The 17,846-nt window shown below is 44.9% G+C and overlaps 1 protein-coding gene across 1 annotated transcript in view; it reads right to left on the bottom strand.

The window, feature by feature from the left end:
- Positions 1–1,651, bottom strand: part of ROR2 (receptor tyrosine kinase like orphan receptor 2) — a 156,836-nt gene extending 155,185 nt beyond the window's left edge. Inside the window, exon 1 of the mRNA XM_066604047.1 lies at positions 1,207–1,651. Coding sequence (XP_066460144.1) covers positions 1,207–1,288 — 82 coding nt within the window. The 5' untranslated portion in view covers positions 1,289–1,651. The remainder of the gene's footprint in view (positions 1–1,206) is intronic.
- Positions 1,652–17,846: the final 16,195 nt, after the last annotated feature.

Genomic DNA, 17,846 nt, shown 5'->3' with positions numbered 1-17,846 from the left:
GCCTGGGGGTGTTTTTTGCATATTGCACATACTCCTTTTTAACCCCACCATCTCCATTACTGCTTCAGTTGGCCATTAAGCAGATTTATTAGGTCTTCCTTATAAAGGGGGTGTTATATTAACAGATGCCCACTAAGGTGGGCCAAAACATAAGATTCTGCAGAAGTTAAGGATCTATTCACACCACATTGATGCATACAGTATTTTTACAAGAAAAAGGTACCTTTAAAACAGGATGCAGCAGAACGCCTGTCTAAGTGCATTCTGCTGCTATTGACCTTTGTTACAAATCTTTAACAGGACAAGTATGGGTGCCCGTTTTAATGATACATTTGCCCCCCCCCCTCCCCACACCCCACAAAAAAAAAGAATGGCACCTTTCAATAGAATTCAAAAATGTGGTGAACCTAGGCTTAGTTAAAATCTAATATGAATCCAAGCTTGGAATTTACGTGAAACACCACATACCACAAAGATGGAAAGTCATTCCAACTGTTGCACAAATAGTTACATTTTCATATTCACCTACAGTGAAAAGTTTGGGCTGATTTTTTTGTTAAATGCCAGAACTACCGCAAACAGTATCAGGGTGCGTTCACATGTAGCTGATTTGCTGCGGATTTCCTTGCAGACTTTGTAGCAGATCTGCATCAGATTCCACCCCTTCAATTTGAATTCAATGGAAAGTATGAAATCTGCCATTGATCTGCACTAAAGTCTGAGATAAAATCTACAGCAAATGTGAACGCACCCTCAACTTAGAGATCACCACTGCACCCTCCATTCAACAGCAGAACTCTCCTCACATCCAGGACCACCTCTAGAAGATGAATACCCCTATGAGTGAAGGAATTAGTCACATCACTCTCTACCTCCAAACTAAACACAAGGGTCCTACAGAAAAACCAGCTGTCTGGACTAACAATGTAGGAAAGGGGCTCCGTACAGCAAACACTCCCCAGATGTTATCCCACATGAAATACATCATCATCACAGCCTTCAGAGGCACAAAGGATGCAACACTGTATATATTATGAATATACCAATCATTGGGGGCACCATGTGGTAAACAATGCCATGGGGAGGGGCTCACACACCTCTATTCTCCCATGTATTGCTGCACAGAAAGTGCCCAGGGCTTTATTATATGCTACCCACTCACTGATGCCCAAGCACAATGAAGTAGGTGGCATGTGATCCTCTTACCTGCTGCCTGATGAGCCAGCACATTGCACAGCAGCCCCAGCAAGACATATCCAAGCCCCCCAGCTATCCTGCTCCTGGACATCCTGGCAGCTTGCTTGTAGTGCAATCCTTACAGCATCCAAAGTTCCTTAGAAAAGTGAGCTTGGCAAATGTGGTAAAGGAAAGGGGCTGCCTGGCAGCCCCTGTGCCGCCTGCTGCTTCTCCTCCAGCTCCCACAATTGAGCTCTTTGTCAGCCTGTGCTTCACCTTCTCCCTGTACCTTCCAGCTAGTAAGCGCAGTGAGAGGCACTCCTGAGCAGTGGGGCACAGAACGCAGCAGCTAGGTGACCAGTGGGACCATCCTTGAAAGCTCCAGACCTGCACAGACCCAAAATATAGACTTTAAAAAGTTTGGAGCAGTTCTTCCAGAGAGTGCCAGACCTGCCCCCTTGTGATCCCGCACAGTGTGAGGGGAGGTAGGAGTGGGCAGGCTCTGCTCCTGCTCCCCCTGCCAGCAGCATCCTGACGTCACCAGGGAACCTCTGGCAGGCACTGAGTTATGGAGGCTGGTGGAGCGCCATCTGCTGGCCAACACACCAGGTGAACGCTTCCGAGCAGGTTACCTGAGTTGGTGCAGAACTGCAGCAAGTCTCATCCTGAGCAGCTCAGGAGCGCTAATAGATGGCATCCCAGCACTCCCAGACCGGAGCCCTTCTAGAGGGGAGCTTCATACACACTTTAGTGTAAAAACACACTTGCAAAGGTTTATGAAAGAATGGAAATGTAACACTTTAGTCAAGATGATTCCGTCCTCCTGGATCTTAGGGCTTATTCACATAGGGCGTGTGTATGCGGAAAATTCATTGTGCGCATTGTGCAGAGAATAGATTCCATTGATTTCAGTGGGTTTATTCTCCCTTTTGCGCATGCTCTTTGCATGCCGAAAAAAAAAAAAGAACGCGACATGCTCTAGTTTGGTGCAGCAAAGGCAGCATAGGAGTCTATAGGATCTCACTGGAGTCTATAGAAGACACTGGAGACGAATTAGAATGCACAGCCTTTTAAATCACGGCATGGGTGTGTCCCACGCCGATGTGAATGGTCCCTAGCAGCGCAGAAAGTACAGTAAAAAGCGCCGATACAAGCGTGATATCCTAATATTCACAGAGCAGGAAGTCGTGCAATCACATGTGTTTCTGCGCTTACGCTCGTCTGAAAGGCATGTAGCAATAATCATTTGCCCGAATGAGCAAACGATGACACGGTTTCCTCATTCGCTGGGGCGCTCTGTTTAAATCATTTTATTTTTACAGGATCAGTGAATGAGAACTACTGAGGGATCGGTATTTAAACCGGACGGTTAGTGAACGAGCCAATGAGGATTTTCATGTCTGCACGAAATGAAAGACAGAGATAAGCAGACATCGCTCATCGTTCGATCGTTGGCTGCGTTTACTGAACGGTTATCATGCAGATTTGGATGATGCAGTGATTTTTTTTTAAATGTAATGGTTCCGTGGAAAAGCACCCTTAGGGCTCATGCCTACGGACAGAGCGGGATACGCCTGCGGATTTACGCCGCGGGAGTACCGCGGTGGTAAACTAAAAGTCCTAACTTGTGATCGTGGAAAAACGCATGTTTTTCCACGGTCTCCATTAATATTATATTACCCTTTCCAATCCACTGTCTGACGTCTAAAGACCTTATGATTTAAGGCTGTACAGCTCTGATGTTGGAAGATGCCCATCGGGGTTCTCTTACTGTATATTGCAAGCCTCTCTGCTGTCGGAGCCTATCCAACGTGTCACCTCATGCAGTACTGGCTTTAGCCAGCATATAGCGCCGTTGTATAACAGAAGAAAAAGAGTAAGCCCCCTAGGAAAACCAGGATACAAATTGGATTGGAAAGGGTTAATGGAGACCTCCGCTGCAGAAAAACGCAAGGAAATAGAACATGCCGTGATTTCTTTTCCCACAGTGGAAATCCGTGACAGAATCACGCATGTGAGCACCGACAGGCAGAACAGCTATTAGGTTCAATACGCAGAAGCCTGCGTTCGCAAACGCCAATGAAAATCACGCCATACGCAACTATCAAAATCGCGGCATTTTGCCGATGCCATGTGTGAGAGTGGTCATAGGGCTCCTTCACAAGGTCATGTTTGCATTCGTTGTTGTGCATGTAAAATTTACATACGCAACATGCACAGAATTGAACCAATTGATGTCAGTGGGCTCACGCACATTTGTGTATTTTGCACGCACGAAAAAATCCAACATGCTCTACTGTTGTGCGCGTTTGCCACCAAAGGTCCCTATAGAAGTCTATGGGCGTGTATATGGCTGCGATGCACAGCCACATGGCACACCGTGATGGGAGTAAATGAAAGTAAATGGACTTTCATTGATCCGTTCACATTAACGTGTAAATACTGCGTGTAGATACGCACAAGAAATAGATCCCAGCATGCTCTTTGTCTCTGTGTACCACGCTGTGTAAGCCCTATACTGCGCATGATTGCGTGCATGACTCCATACGCGGTCTTTACCGGCTCACACAGACATATCACTGGAAAAGCAACACATCTGGAACTATTTAGACTAAATAGCCATTTAGATTGGAGCGTGCTTGTGTCCTGTGCGCAAGAAACCCTGCCCAGCTGCGCAAAAGATACAGTGTGATATGCTGACGCTCACGGAAAAAAGCACTTTTTCATAGCACGAATAAGTTTTTATCGCACAATTGCGCATACATCCGTGTTTAGAAGCCCTTATTGTGGCTTCACACGGGCATATGCGTTTTTACGTGTGTCGGCGTATTTTATTGTACGCTTTGTGTTTGCAGAGCACGTTCATTTCCAAACTGCAGACAAACACCCCCTGATTTAAATGGCTATTTAGTTCCAGATGTATTCTTTTTTCAGTAGAATTGCGCATTTTTTCACGCATTTGTTGGGTGTTGCACAAACACTTGCGCACCCCCTTAGACCTCAATGGGAACCGTTGGTGTGCAAAAACAGATAAGTGCATTATTTTTTCTGCAGGAACTTAGGGCTCATGCACACAGCCGTGATTTTGGCATATTATATGGCTGCGATGCACAACCACATGGCACACCATGATGGGAGTAAATGAAAGTAAATGGACTTTCATTGATTCGTTCACATTAACGTGTAAATACTGCGTGTAGATACGCACAAGAAATAGATCCCAGCATTCTCTTTGTCTCTGTGTACCACGCTGTGTAAGCCCTACACTGCGCATGATTGCGTGCATGACTCCATACGTGGTCTTTACCGGCTCACACAGACCGGTAATACTGTGGGACTCCAGCAGCGTTTTACGGATACGGTCGTGTAAATGAGCCTTGGTAAGATATGTATATTGACTTTTCATGCACAAAGGTTTCCATGGCCTTTAATGTATAAGTGCTTGTTCAAATCTTTTAGGGGATTACATTTTCCTGCTCTTTTCAGGGGGGCACCCTCTGGCCAAATGGCTTTGCGAAAATCGTCAATGGAGGTTCCGAACTGAACCTCCAACTCTGATGATAATGAACCCTAACACAGAAAGGTGGTAAGGGGAAACAACGTGTAATTGCTCTCAGTAAGAGAAAAAAATTATCTTGTAGATATGATTCCTATTAATGGCTAACAAAGAGAAATAATGTTACAGCAAGGTTTCGAGGCTACTTAGGGCTCTTCATCAGGCTGTTATAGCAAATTATCTGAATAAACTCACATATACACACATGTATATTTTTATACATACAGACAAAAAAACAGAGACTTGGTATGATTAGGGGGAATCTGTCACCTTTTATTGCTGTCCCCTTCAAGGGTAACATAAGAAAGTGACAGGCACGCTAATTTCAGTGATATGTAGTTTGGAACAAACTTGTAGCAGCACATACATAGAGGACTAGTTCTCGCTATTCAAGTGCTGTAGCTAGCCTTGCCCACCACGCCCTTCACCCAATGATTGACAACTGACTGCCTATTACTGTATATATAGCTTTCTGCCTGTTACTGTGTATATAGCTTTCTGCCTATTACAGGGAGATAACTGTTAATTATTGGACGGAGGGCGGGGTGGGTGTGGCTAGCATGTAGCTCATGAATATTGAAGGACTCGCCTTCTATGTCTGGCTGCTACTGATAAAATGCACCTTTCTCCCAAACTACTGCACAGGTACATATAACAGACATATCAGTGTGACAGGTACTGCCTTATGGTGCTCTCAGTAAGGGCTCCAAAAAGATGGTGACAGATTCCCTTTAATTTGCATTGAAAAAATAACATTAACAGGATGAGCCTGAAGAGTAAATCCTTATTCAGTCCACAGATAAGGGTGTGAGAGTTTTAGCATCTCTAAATTGATGTTAGTTCAGTGGCCTGATGCCCCAACTGTTCCTGAACCACATCACTTAGATGTTATAGTTCACAATAAATTGAGACCTAAGTTCAGAAAATCAAACATTCTTATAAATTTGTATTCCCACACTCTTCTGTGTCTTTGGGATTTGGAGTGAACTTTTAGTATAACAACCCTCATATGCTCCATATTGTGTCCTTGGCTACAAAAGTGCTCGGCCACAGGTAATTCGGTCTTTCTGTAATTGTGTGCCGATGAGATCTCATCCTGGCTCTCCGTTTTTGTCCTGTTTCTCCAACATAAAGCCCCCCCAACAGGACACATATTGCACCAGATCAGGTACACAACATCAGACGTGGAACATGTGAATGTCCCCGGGATCTTGTAGTCCTGCTGTGTGTTGGGGATCCGTATCCTGTCCGCAGTCAGTACATGTGAGCAGGTCTTACAGCTCCTTACCTTACAGGGATAAGTTCCTTTTTGTGTGTCGGAGGGCAATGCACTCCTGATTATAAAGTTTAGAGGTTGTCTGTAACATAAGAAGATTGGATCCGGTAATATGGTTTTTAGGTGGTCATCTACATGTAGGGTATGATGGAGTTCCCTTGCTATACCCTTAATACCTCTAGCTGTGGATTGTAGGTCACTACTAGAGGTACACAATTGTTTTCTTCCTTCTCTGTCTATTGGAGTAGTTGTCTTCTTTGTATCCTGGTGGCTTCAGAGATTTGATCATCAGTTGAAATTGGATGGTAGCCCTGATTTATAAATGTCCTTTTGAGATGGTTTAAATGTTAATCCCCGTCTGTTGGGTTTGAACAGATCCGGTTGTATCTAATGGACTGGCTATAGACGATGGACTTTTTAATGTGTTTGGGGTGGAAGTTGTCTCATCTGAGGTGTGTTGGCCAATCAATGGGTTTTTGGTACAGGGATGTCTGTATTGAATTCATTAGATTTTTCATGGTGGTGTCCAGAAGATTAATTTATGCTTGAAAATATATTATAAATACAAGAGGAGTAGTCAGATGGGAAAAAAGTACGCTTACCATAAGGAGATGAGGAGTATGCATGGAACAGTGCATATAGCCATATAGCGCTCAGTAATGAAGGGTATTGACAGCTGATGTGTGAGCTAGAATTTAAGTGGACGTGTGCTCCCGAGATTGTGGCAAAGTCACTTCCACGCTTATTGCTAAGAGATTAGGATGCAGTACGTGGTTTAGCATTGTCTTGTTGAAATGTGCAAGTGCAGCATCCGAGCGGGGCGCGCCAATGTGGGGGAGACCACAGGTAAACAAGATGGATGTAATGGGTGGCTCTGCGATTTCTCCCTGCAATGGCGGCAAAGGCCTGGCTCAGTCGCTTGCACTGGCAAAAAGGATTAATACAGTCAATAAGAGTTAACGGTGGTTTGTCACATGACGCCAGAATCTCTATGTGTCAGGATGTGCTGCTGGGATCTGTTGTACTATGTGTTTCCTAGCAGCACATCTCACAGGTGGGGTGAATGATTGAGCTAGCTGGGTGTGGTGATCTCCTACTAGCCAATCCCCTTGATCTGAGCTCACATATAAACCCTGCTCTTGGCTGTGTCTGTCTGGGTTCCAGGGTGAGCAGTCATGTTACTTCTGTGCTGTGTAACTTGTTATCAGTTCTGTGCAGCTTGTTCCCACTCTGATCTGTGTTTGCAAGTAGGTCTGTTGTGTCTCTCTGCTTCCCCAAGACGGTTTGGACACCTGTAGTCCTTGTCTGTAGCACATACAGGGCCCCTTTTCCCTTCTCCTTTACAGATGCGGCTTCCAAATGTCTTATGTCTCGCTCTGCATGTCAGTTGGTGGATCCCTGACACAGTTCCCTATGTCAGCTCGATGGCTGACTGTCTATTTCCCCCTGGTATTAGGACACATAGCCTTGCTGTGAGTTTCATCTGTGAGCTCTGGGTGGAGTCTGTCTGGTTCTCACTATATGTAGAGTCCGTGCCCTGGTTGTCTGTCCTGTTGCAGCGTGTTGTGTGATTTGTGACCTGTGCCCTGGTTGTCTGTCCTGTTGCAGCTTGCTGTGTTATCTGTGACCTGTGCTCTGTTCTGTCCTGTTGCAAGCTTGCTGTGTGATCTGTGTCTTGCTGGTTTATGTCCTTTTGTACGTTTATTTTCTGTCTGTTTTGTATCAGCTTGCTGTGTGACCTGTGATTTGTGTCCTGTCCTGTGCAGCTTGCTGTGTGAACTGTGTCTGGTGCTACTGGACTCCTGGTTAGTGTAGGGACTAGCGGTATAACCAAGAGCCGTGAAGTGGCCAGCTATCTTCCATGTTTTGTACAAAATGTCAACTAATACCTGGTATTTATAGATAGCCTATCATCTGCTTTTAGTGTTTGCATTCTGGCTGCTGTATGCTGTGTTCTCTGCTCTGTGTCATGTTCTGTCCTTGTTATGTAGCATGTGTATGTCTCCTGTTCTGTGGCGTGGTTCCTAGGATCAGCTAGGGCCCAGTTCTGAAGACCACTGGGCCGCCCTTTATTGGGGCGATGTCCCCGCTTAGGTAGGGCCATGTCATCCTCCCCCTTGTAGCACAGGGCAAGTGTGTCTGAAACACGTGTGTATCCATCCCCCGTTCCTCTTGGTCACAATCGTGTGGGCTCCGTTTTTAGTTTGCCCACATGATCGTAACACTATGTTAACGGACTCTGAGAATGAGTGTAGAAAGAATTGACACGAGTCCTTGTAGCCTTGATATGCAAACTGGAGATACTCAGTTTACTCAGCTTTGGTAATAATTGCAAGAAACAACAAGTACGATTCTTCAGCGAAGGCAGTGGAAGTGCTTTACAGTAAATATTAATGTTGCTCCACACTTTTATTTAAGATGCGAGACAATTGAAAACTTCAATGATCTCTCTCTCTCTGCTTGAATTATCAGGTTACTCAGAGGGATTCCCACAGTCCTAGTTATCTGTTGGGTTAGTCTGGTGATTGCTATGAGGCTGGTGAAGATATTTTAGTAATGGGCCACTTTACACTTTCCTAACTTTACTGTTAACAGGCGCTCATGCAACTCACTGTTGTGCTGATAGATCCCACACTTGATCCTCCACACTGCAGCTTGTTAGGAAACTTGTAAAATCCTGGCTCTCTCCTACAGGAACATGTTAACTCCACTCCAGGCAGCCTCACCTCCTCTCACACCCTCCTCCTCCGACTGCCTCCTCATGACTCCCTTGCTACAACTGCTTTCTCTTCCTGTCTAGCTCCCACACTTTCACAACTCCTATTCCTAACATCCTGCCTCACTCTGCCATTTTCCAGCTCTGGACTCTCACACCATCCCCCTCTACCAATCAGCAGCCAGCTGTTGCCAAGCAGTTAGCTTTAGCTTGTAAAGAAAGGGGAAAACAGGGTTAATCCAACGTACGGCACCTTCTATGTCTCCTAGGAGCACATAGCCAGGTGTTACAGAACTGATGATTGTGTGGCTATCCTGGAGGACCTTCTGGGCCACTACACAAGCACTTTCCTGAAAGAGACGCTGTCTGGATGGGAGCATATGTTGTTCTAAAACCTCTATATACTGCTCAGGATTGATATTGCCTTTCAAGATGTGTAAGCTGGCCATGCCATAGGCACTAATGCAACCCCATACCATCAGAGATACAGGCATTTGAACTGTGGCCTGATACCAAGCTGGATGGTCCCTCTCCTCTTATGTTTCAACGGGTTTTATTGGGTTAAAAAAATTAAAGTTGGCAACACTATGCCGCAATGACCCCACGCAGGGGGCTGTAATCAGTCCTTTCCATTTGAGTACAGAGATTCCATTTTTCAATAAACTTAACAAACAGGGGAGGGTATAAAACAGGGCATAGTTTCCAGTAGTAGGCATAAAGAAGAAAGCATCTTGCTGTATATTTCGTATAGGGGAAGGAACAGATCCCGATGTTTCTTTCATTCACTCAGTTATAGTTGGAGTACTACAAAAGGGCAGAAGGTCGCTTAGGCGCCTTGTTTGGTCAACTTATAGGATATTTGGTCGTCTTCCATTTATAGTCTTACCAAATAGTGTAGATTGGGGATATTGATATGGGTTACCCAGGGGTTCCATATCTTGTCAAATTGTAGAATTTTATCTTGGCGTATAGCTATGAGCTTTTCGTTCAGGAAAGTTTTGTTTATGCGAGATATAAGGGATTCAAATGGGAGACCCAGTTTCCGCCATTGTTGTGCAATCAGGATTAAGGCGGTCATGGTAATGTATTGAAGTAGTTTGAAGGGGGAGTTGCGCATTCCCGAGGGTTTGTTTCCTAAAAGTAGGATAAAGGGACAAAGTCCAGGACCTGTCCCGGTCACGGTAGCTAGTAGATGGGAGACTTTTTTCCAGAAACCCTGTGCTGTGGGACATGTCCACCAAATATGATGGTGCGAGCCCATGTCATTGCATCTCCTAAAACATAGATTGGGGGTCTCCGGGTAGATGGCATTCAATCTTTCGGGAACCAGATACGCTCTGTGTAATACCTTCAAAGAGGTCTCTGTTAGTGAGACTTGCCAGCTATTTTTGCTTAGGGTCTCACAGCAATGATGCCATCGGCCTAGTGATAGAGAGGAGCAGAAATCAGATTCCCATTGTAGCATAAAGGGGAGTTTGGAGTCTTGCAATGTTCTATTTAGCATATCGTAGAAATGGGATAATGTGCCTGGATGGGTGGGGCAGAATTTGCATATGGCCTCCATTTGATTCAACTCTAATTTAATCGATGGGGGTAAGATTGAAGACGAAAAATGGAAGACTTGTATTTTTCTCCACCATTCTTGCGGTGGGGGCTTATATTGGCTCATGAAGGAGGACATCGAGATCAGTTTGCCATGTATTGGAAAATCATACAAAGATGTCAAACTGTTTGTTTTCCACCATGTAAATTGCGTCGCTTCTAATCCGGGGGGAAAGTCAGGGTTGTAGAGTAGGGGGGTGAGCGGGGATGGCGTAGGATGTGTTTTAAGTTTAAATCTGACTTGTCTCCATAGCAAGATCGAGTAGAATGAGCAAGGTGAATTAGTTCTAAGGTTAGGGGGAAGGGGTGTTTTTGACCAGAGCAGGGAGGACCAAGTGAGCGGACAAAACTGAGCCTCTTCTATTATGGTCCACAAGGGGGAGTGGGGACTGGCATAGATAGGTGGAATTTGCGCTAGACGGGCAGCCTTATAGTATTTTTGGATGCAGGGGACAGAGAGACCTCCATATTTCTTGTGTAGACACATTATGGATTTAGAGATTCTGGGGCGTTTATGCGCCCAAATAAACGCAAATATTTTTTTGGGGAACAATCGTAAATCTGATGTAGGAACCGGTATGGGGAGTGTTCTGAATAGATAGAGCAATTTCGGAAGAAGGGTCATCTTAATACTGTGGATACGCACAATCCACGAGAGATATGGGCCATCCCATCTTTCCAAGTCTAGGCTCAGTTGTCTGAAGAATGGTTCATAGTTCCATTTGTATAAAGAATTTAGTGAATTTGTGAGCTTAACTCCCAGGTAGGGTATGTAGTGATGTTGGGTTTTGAATTGAAAGTTGATCTCAATTAGTTTTTGCGTGTTCTGGGGGGGGTGGAGAATTTCGGATTTTGACTGGTTTATTTTAAGGCCGGAGATAAGGCTGAATTTATCTAGTAGTGCCAATAGATTAGGTAGAGAGGTTAGTGGGTTGGTTAAGGTTAGGAGTAGATCGTCAGCGAATAGGCTTCGTTTCTTATTTATATTGCCTATTGGTAACCCTGTGATGTTGGGGTTTCCTCTTATAGCACAAGCCAGTGGCTCCTTTGTTAGTGCAAATAGGGCTGGTGAGAGTGGGCAGCCTTGGCATGTTCCTCTCAATATTTGAATTGGGGTTGGGTGGGTTGAGGGAATTTTGAGGTATGCTGAGGGGCTGGAGTAAAGGGCTGAGATTACCTTTAAAAAGGGGCCAGCAAACCCCAGTCTCCAGAGAACCAATTGGAGATAGGACCATGAGAGGGAGTCAAAGGCCTTCTCTATAATTTATGCTAGTATTGCAATTGGAGTTTTGGTGTTGTTTGCGGTATGTATGAGATTACAGATTTTTCGTACATTGTCAGGGGCTTGTCTACCTGGGATGAAGCCCACTTGGTCCCTATGTATTATTGAGGGAAGTAGTCTATTTACTCTGTTAGCTATTATAGAAGTGAAAAGTTTTAAATCTACATTAAGAAGGGAGATTGGTCTATAGTTTGATGGGATTGAGCGATCTTTCCCTGGCTTGGGGATGGCTGTGATTAGAGCTTGTAGAAAGTCTGGGTGGATACGACCTTGCTGAAGTATGTGATTAAAAAGAGTAACCAGGTGGTGTTTCAAAATTTGCGTGAATTTTTTGTAATACAATGACGTAAAGCCGTCTGGTCCTGGTGCTTTGCTACGTTTGAGGCATCAGATTGCCCAATCAACATCTTCATCGGTTATGCTAGCATTGAGGTCTGAAAGACACAATTCTGATAGGTGTGGTAATTTGAGTTGGGAGAGAAAATCGGTGATGCGGGTCTCCAAAGGGGTTTGCTGATTTTTGTATAATTTCTGATAGTATTGATGGAAGGTCTCATATATTTTATCTGGGTTGGAGGTAAGGTGGCCGCGTCTTGTTTGGATTTTATGGATTGTGTTTATAGTTTGTTTTTCTCTAAGTTTTCTCGCTAGAAGTCTGTCTGGTTTATTTGCATATTGAAAATACGTAGCTTGGGTCCATGCAAGCGCTTTTTCCGTTTTATGGGTCAGTAATGTGTTTAGTTCTAGTCTTGTATCTTGAATGGTCTTTCTCAGGAAGCATGAGGGGTGCTGGGTGTATGTTATTTCTAGTTTTCGGATTTTATGTTCTAGTGATGTTTGGGCTCTGGTTCTTTCCTTTTTCTGTTGTGACGCAAGGGAGATCAGGGCACCTCGTATTACAGGTTTATGGGCTAGCCATCGAATATCTGCTTCTGAGTCATTGGGGGTGTTATGATAGAAGTAATCTTCTAGGTTTTGTTGTACGGTGGTGACCATTGTAGGATTGTAGGGTTAGTAAGGAGTGCTTCGTTTAGTCTCCACATATATGGAATTCGTGTTTGGGGGGAAAATAGAAATTTGGATAGGACTGCATTATGCTCAGACCAGGTATTTATTAAGTGACGGGAAAACGACAATAGTGGGAGGGTTAGGGATTGGTGAGGATCCAATCTAATCTGTAGGGGTGTTTATGGGCAGGGGAGAAGTATGTGTATCCTCTCTTGAGTTGATTGAATTCTCTCCAGGTGTCTGAAAGTGTTAGGAGTTTGAATACCTCTCTGAACTTAGTCCTCAAATTTTTCTCCCTCGGAGGAGGGAGTGGGGAGGTGGAGTCAATTTTAGGGTCATTAGTGAAGTTAAAGTCTCCACACCAAATTAATCTGGTCTAATCTAACGGAATGAGAATGTCACATATTGCTGGAAAAAATTCTATTGGGTTATCGTTTGGTGCATAGGTGTTGGCAATACAAAGTTTATCATTGTATAGCTCTCTTATTAAAATTATAGAATGACCTTGGTCATCATGAAGGCAGTTGGTCAGATTGAAGGGGAGGGAGTTGCGGATAAAGGTAGACACCCCCCTGCTTTTAGTGATAAATCTTGCATGGTAGTGTGTTTGGTATCGGGGGTTGAAAAATTTTGGACTGGATGTGTTGGAGAAGTGGGATTCTTGAATACATATGATGTCTGGTTTATGTCTTATGTAATCAATGAAGGCCTTTCTGCGTTTGCTTGTGGAGTTAAAACCCCGGACATTATGACTTAGTACTCTACACATTATGTTTTATTACAGTGAAAGTGCTGTTGTTATGATTTGGTTGGTTAGGTTTTTATCCTGTAGTTGGGTGAGGCCTTAGCTTTCTTTAGTGAAGTGGGATGTGTTTTTGAAGACTGGAGAGGATACCCTGTTGTGGAAGTAACATTCAGAAAAACAATGCTAGAAACTTTCATATAAACTGTAAACAAGAAAATATTAAAGATGCGAGGAGGGTCCTTGAATTGGACCGACCTAGGTCGCATATACCAGTTGGACAACATATTGTCCTTAATGGTGGCAGTGATCATATTGTAAATAAGTATCGGCCTATATGCCGCATAGATTTCAACTCGAGGAATTAGTCAGTAAAGAGTATACATTACGAATCTGTAGAGAAGCCGAAATACTCAGAAATATTATTGTGGGGATTCTTGTGAGGACCTTGTACTGGGCCTACGGCGTCTGTCTTCCCAGAGTCTTTCCGGGCGTTGGGGCAATGGGGGTTGCTGTCTTGAAGTTGTGGGGTCGTCGAGTGAGATATTTGCAGCTTGGAGTATTTCTTGACCTTCGGATAGCGTGCGGATAATGTGTTCTTGCCCTTTGATTTTAAAGGACAACATGAACGGAAATCCCCAACGGTAGTACAGTTGTGTTTTTTGTAACGCCAGGGTGATGGGGCGTAAGCTTTGTCTACGTTCAAGGGTAGATGGAGCCAGGTCTGCGAACATCTGTACTCCTTGTTCCGTACCTGGGAGAGGGGACAAATTTCTAGCAGCTGCGAGTATCATGTCTCGAGCTTCTGGGTAATGGAGTTTTAATATAATGTCCCGGGGTTGATTAGGGGTTGCGGGGTTTGTTGAGGGCTCTGTGAATTCGGTCCATTCTGAAGAGGTTTGGGTCGGCTTGTGGTAGTAGTGCTTGGAAGATGTTCAATGCAGCTTCTTTGAGAGATGTGAAGCGTTCTGGTAGTCCTCTTATGCGGAGGTTTGCTCTTCTTGACCTGTTCTCTTGATCTTCTAGCTTTAGTTCCAATTGTTCAATTTTCTCTTGGTTTTCTTTGATATGGTTTCTGTCGAGGTCTATTGCTTCTATGATTTTGTCGGTTTTGTTTTCGATTTCGTTGACTCTTTGGCCCAGTTCTTGCATTTGTTTAGAAAATTTGGAGATAGCTCCTAGTAGCTCTTTTTTGAAAAGTTGTTGGATGTTCTCGTATAGATCTTTGATGTCTATGCTTGTGAGCTGGGAGCTGCTTTGGAGTAAATTTGGTGGGAACGGGTCATTGGTTTGGGAAGTGGAGGGGAGGTTTGAGTCTTGATTATCCATCTCTGGAGTTTGTTGAGGACGAAAGATTTTCGGGATTGGTTGGGATAAGTTCTGGTGTGGTGTAGTCTTGGAGCTTTTCCCGTATTTTGGCATAGTAAATTAGGGGTTATGGTAAGAAGAGTCAGTGCATTCGTAGGATAGCAAGTTGTAGTTTAGTGATATCACTTGCCACCAGACGGTCGGGGGTCAATATAGTGACATAAGGCCTCCGAGGATGCGTCCACTGGTTGGATGGTTTGTCGATTACACGGTTTGAATCTTGCCAGGGTTAGAGACCCCTTGTATTTGCAAGGATGTTGTTACCTGTGCAACTCAAATAGTGTAGAGAGCGATCTCTCATGAAAAATTAGGGCTCAAAGTCCCTCAGACTAGTAAATATTATTCTTTAGCTTCGGCTTTATAGGGTTTTCTTTATGGTGGCTATGTTGTTGTGACTGTGATGTTGTTGCGGGTTGCGGGTATGTCGGTTTAGTTGCTAGGGTCAGCTCTTATGCTCTGGAGGCCGATCGGAGCTTGAATGGTGGGTTTCTTTCTCCAGGGCAGTGATAATGGGGTGAGAGAGGGAGGCTGTCCTTATTTTAATATGGTGTCTCTGGGGAGTGTGAGCGAGGGGGGGGGGTGATGATACACTCACTGGGAGTCACGGTGGCTGTGGGACCTTCTCCTCAGGTCGAGGCTGTGCTGCGGGGACCTTCTCCACCAGCAGTTGCTGTCATCTGCAGGGATCTCTGGGGCAGCCGTTCTCCAGCGGGGTCGGGGCAACTTCCAGTTGTAGCCGCCACTCGAGGCCCACTCCTCCCACTCTCTCCCGCGGTCCGACCTCGCTCACCTTCCTTCCGGCTGACAGTTCTCCTCCTCTGTTCCTCCGAGCAAGCGCTCCTGCCTCAGTCACCGCCAGGTGCTCCGGTTGTCCTCTGGCCTCTTCTCCCGCTTCTGTGTGCTCCCGGATTGTCTCCTCAGCCGACGTTCCCAGCACCCTTGCCCGCGGTCTCTTCTGGGCAGGTAAGCCTCACCTTTTTTCTGCTTCTATATTCTCGGGCCGCAGCTTGAAATGTTTCTCCTGACCTGGGGAAGCTTGTCCTCCAGTTTTCAGGTCTCTTCCGGGCAGCAGATTTAATATTTTGGGCTCAAAAGGATGGTTCTGTGCTAGAGCTCGCTCCATTGCTGCTTTTCCCGCTGCTGGCCAGGCCACGCCCCGTCCCTCTCCTCTTAGGTCCGCAACACACGGTTTCCAAAAAGAATTTAAAGGGGTTGTCCCGCGGCAGCAAGTGGGTCTATACACTTCTGTATGGCCATATTAATGCACTTTGTAATGTACATTGTGCATTAATTATGAGCCATACAGAAGTTATCAAAAGTTTTATACTTACCTGCTCCGTTGCTGGCGTCCTCGTCTCCATGGTGCCGACTAATTTTCGGCCTCTAATGGCCAAATTAGCCGCGCTTGCGCAGTCCGGGTCTTCTGCTGTCTTCAATGGGGCCGCTCGTGCAGAATGCCGGCTCCGTGTAGCTCCGCCCCATCACGTGCCGATTCCAGCCAATCAGGAGGCTGGAATCGGCAATGGACCGCACAGAAGCCCTGCGGTCCACAGAGAGAGAGGATCCCGGCGGCCATCTTCAGCAGGTGAGTATGAAGACGCCGGACCGCCGGGATTCGGGTAAGTACTACCCGGTTTGTTTTTTTAACCCCTGCATCGGGGTTGCCTCACGCCAAACGGGGGGGGGGGGGGGTTAAAAAAACCAAAAACCCCGTTTCGGCGCGGGACAACCCCTTTAACATTTTGATTCATTTGATCACAGAACAGTTTTCCATTTTGCCTTATTTCATTTTAAATGAGCTTTGGCCCAGAGAAGATGGCGTTGATATATGGCATCTTATTTGCATAATACAGCAATGATCAGACAATGATTTCTGGAAGTATTCCTGAGCTCATGCAGTGATTTTCATTACAGAATTATGCCTGGGTTTAATGCAGTGATGCCTAATAGCCTGTAGATCGCAAGCTTCCAATATTGACCGTTGGCTTTCAATTTCCCCAGATTCTCAGAATCTTTTGATGATATTATCTGCTGTAGATGGTGGGATATTCAAAGTTTTCACAATTTAATATTGAGGAACATTTTTCTTAAATTGTTCCACTATTTCTAGATGTAGATCACATATCACATACTCTTTTTATACACAGTCATGTGACTTGGTAGAAAATTGGCACCCCAGCTGTTTTTCATTAGTACCACTTACTTTTCCAGCATTTTATTTTAACCCTACCCCACCTTTTTGGAGATGTGTTGCTGCCATCAATTTCTAAAGTAGTTATTTTTTTCAAATGAAATAGAAAGATGCTTCCTACCTTCTCTTTCTCCTTCTCCCCCTAATACCCATCCACAATTTTTTTTCCCCATTCCTTTACTTTGTTGTTGCCATACTCTCCATCATGCAACATAGGCAACATCTGGAATACTGTGTCTATCTCTGGGGACCTCAATTTAAAAAAGACATTGACAAACTGGAGCAAGTTCAGAGAAGAGTTACCAAGATGGTGAGCGGTCTGCAAATCATGTCCTATGAGGAACGGTTAAAGGATCTGGGAATGTTTAGCTTGCAAAATAGAAGGCTGAGAGGAGACTTAATAGCGGCCTACAAATATCTGAATGGCTGTCACAGTGCAGAGGGGTCAGCCCTATTCTATTTTATACAAGGAAAGACTAGAAGCAATGGGATGAAACTGAAGGGGGGGGGAGACACAGATTAGATATTAGAAAAAAACTTTGAGACAGACGGAAGTAGAGCGTGACAGCCAGCATCCATTGACTACAATGGAAGCCGTCTGAGCGTATTCCCGCAGCATTTTGACCATGCTGCGGTTTGTTTCACACTGCCTAATTCCACTATGGAATTCCGCAGCATGATCATTGAGCTATTAGATTCAATAGAACCTAATATCTCCGGGGCAACGCTGCGGATTTCCGCCACGTACAACACGGCAGAAATCCAATCGTGGGCATTAGCCCTAGGAGAGCCGTGATGCATCTTCACCTTTTCCATATGTGTATAATGTGTAAGGTTTTGTTCCCATCCATACCAGATGTTCTGTTTCATGCCTGTAAAGGCTCCTGTAGACGGGCATTGGCGTAGATAGCATCGCATGAAAATCGTGC

Source organism: Eleutherodactylus coqui, chromosome 5, assembly GCF_035609145.1.
Source record: "Eleutherodactylus coqui strain aEleCoq1 chromosome 5, aEleCoq1.hap1, whole genome shotgun sequence".
NCBI classification, from domain to species: domain Eukaryota; kingdom Metazoa; phylum Chordata; class Amphibia; order Anura; family Eleutherodactylidae; genus Eleutherodactylus; species Eleutherodactylus coqui.
The sequence above is the reverse complement of the archived record's forward strand: the minus strand, read 5'-3'. Positions and strand labels throughout refer to the sequence as shown.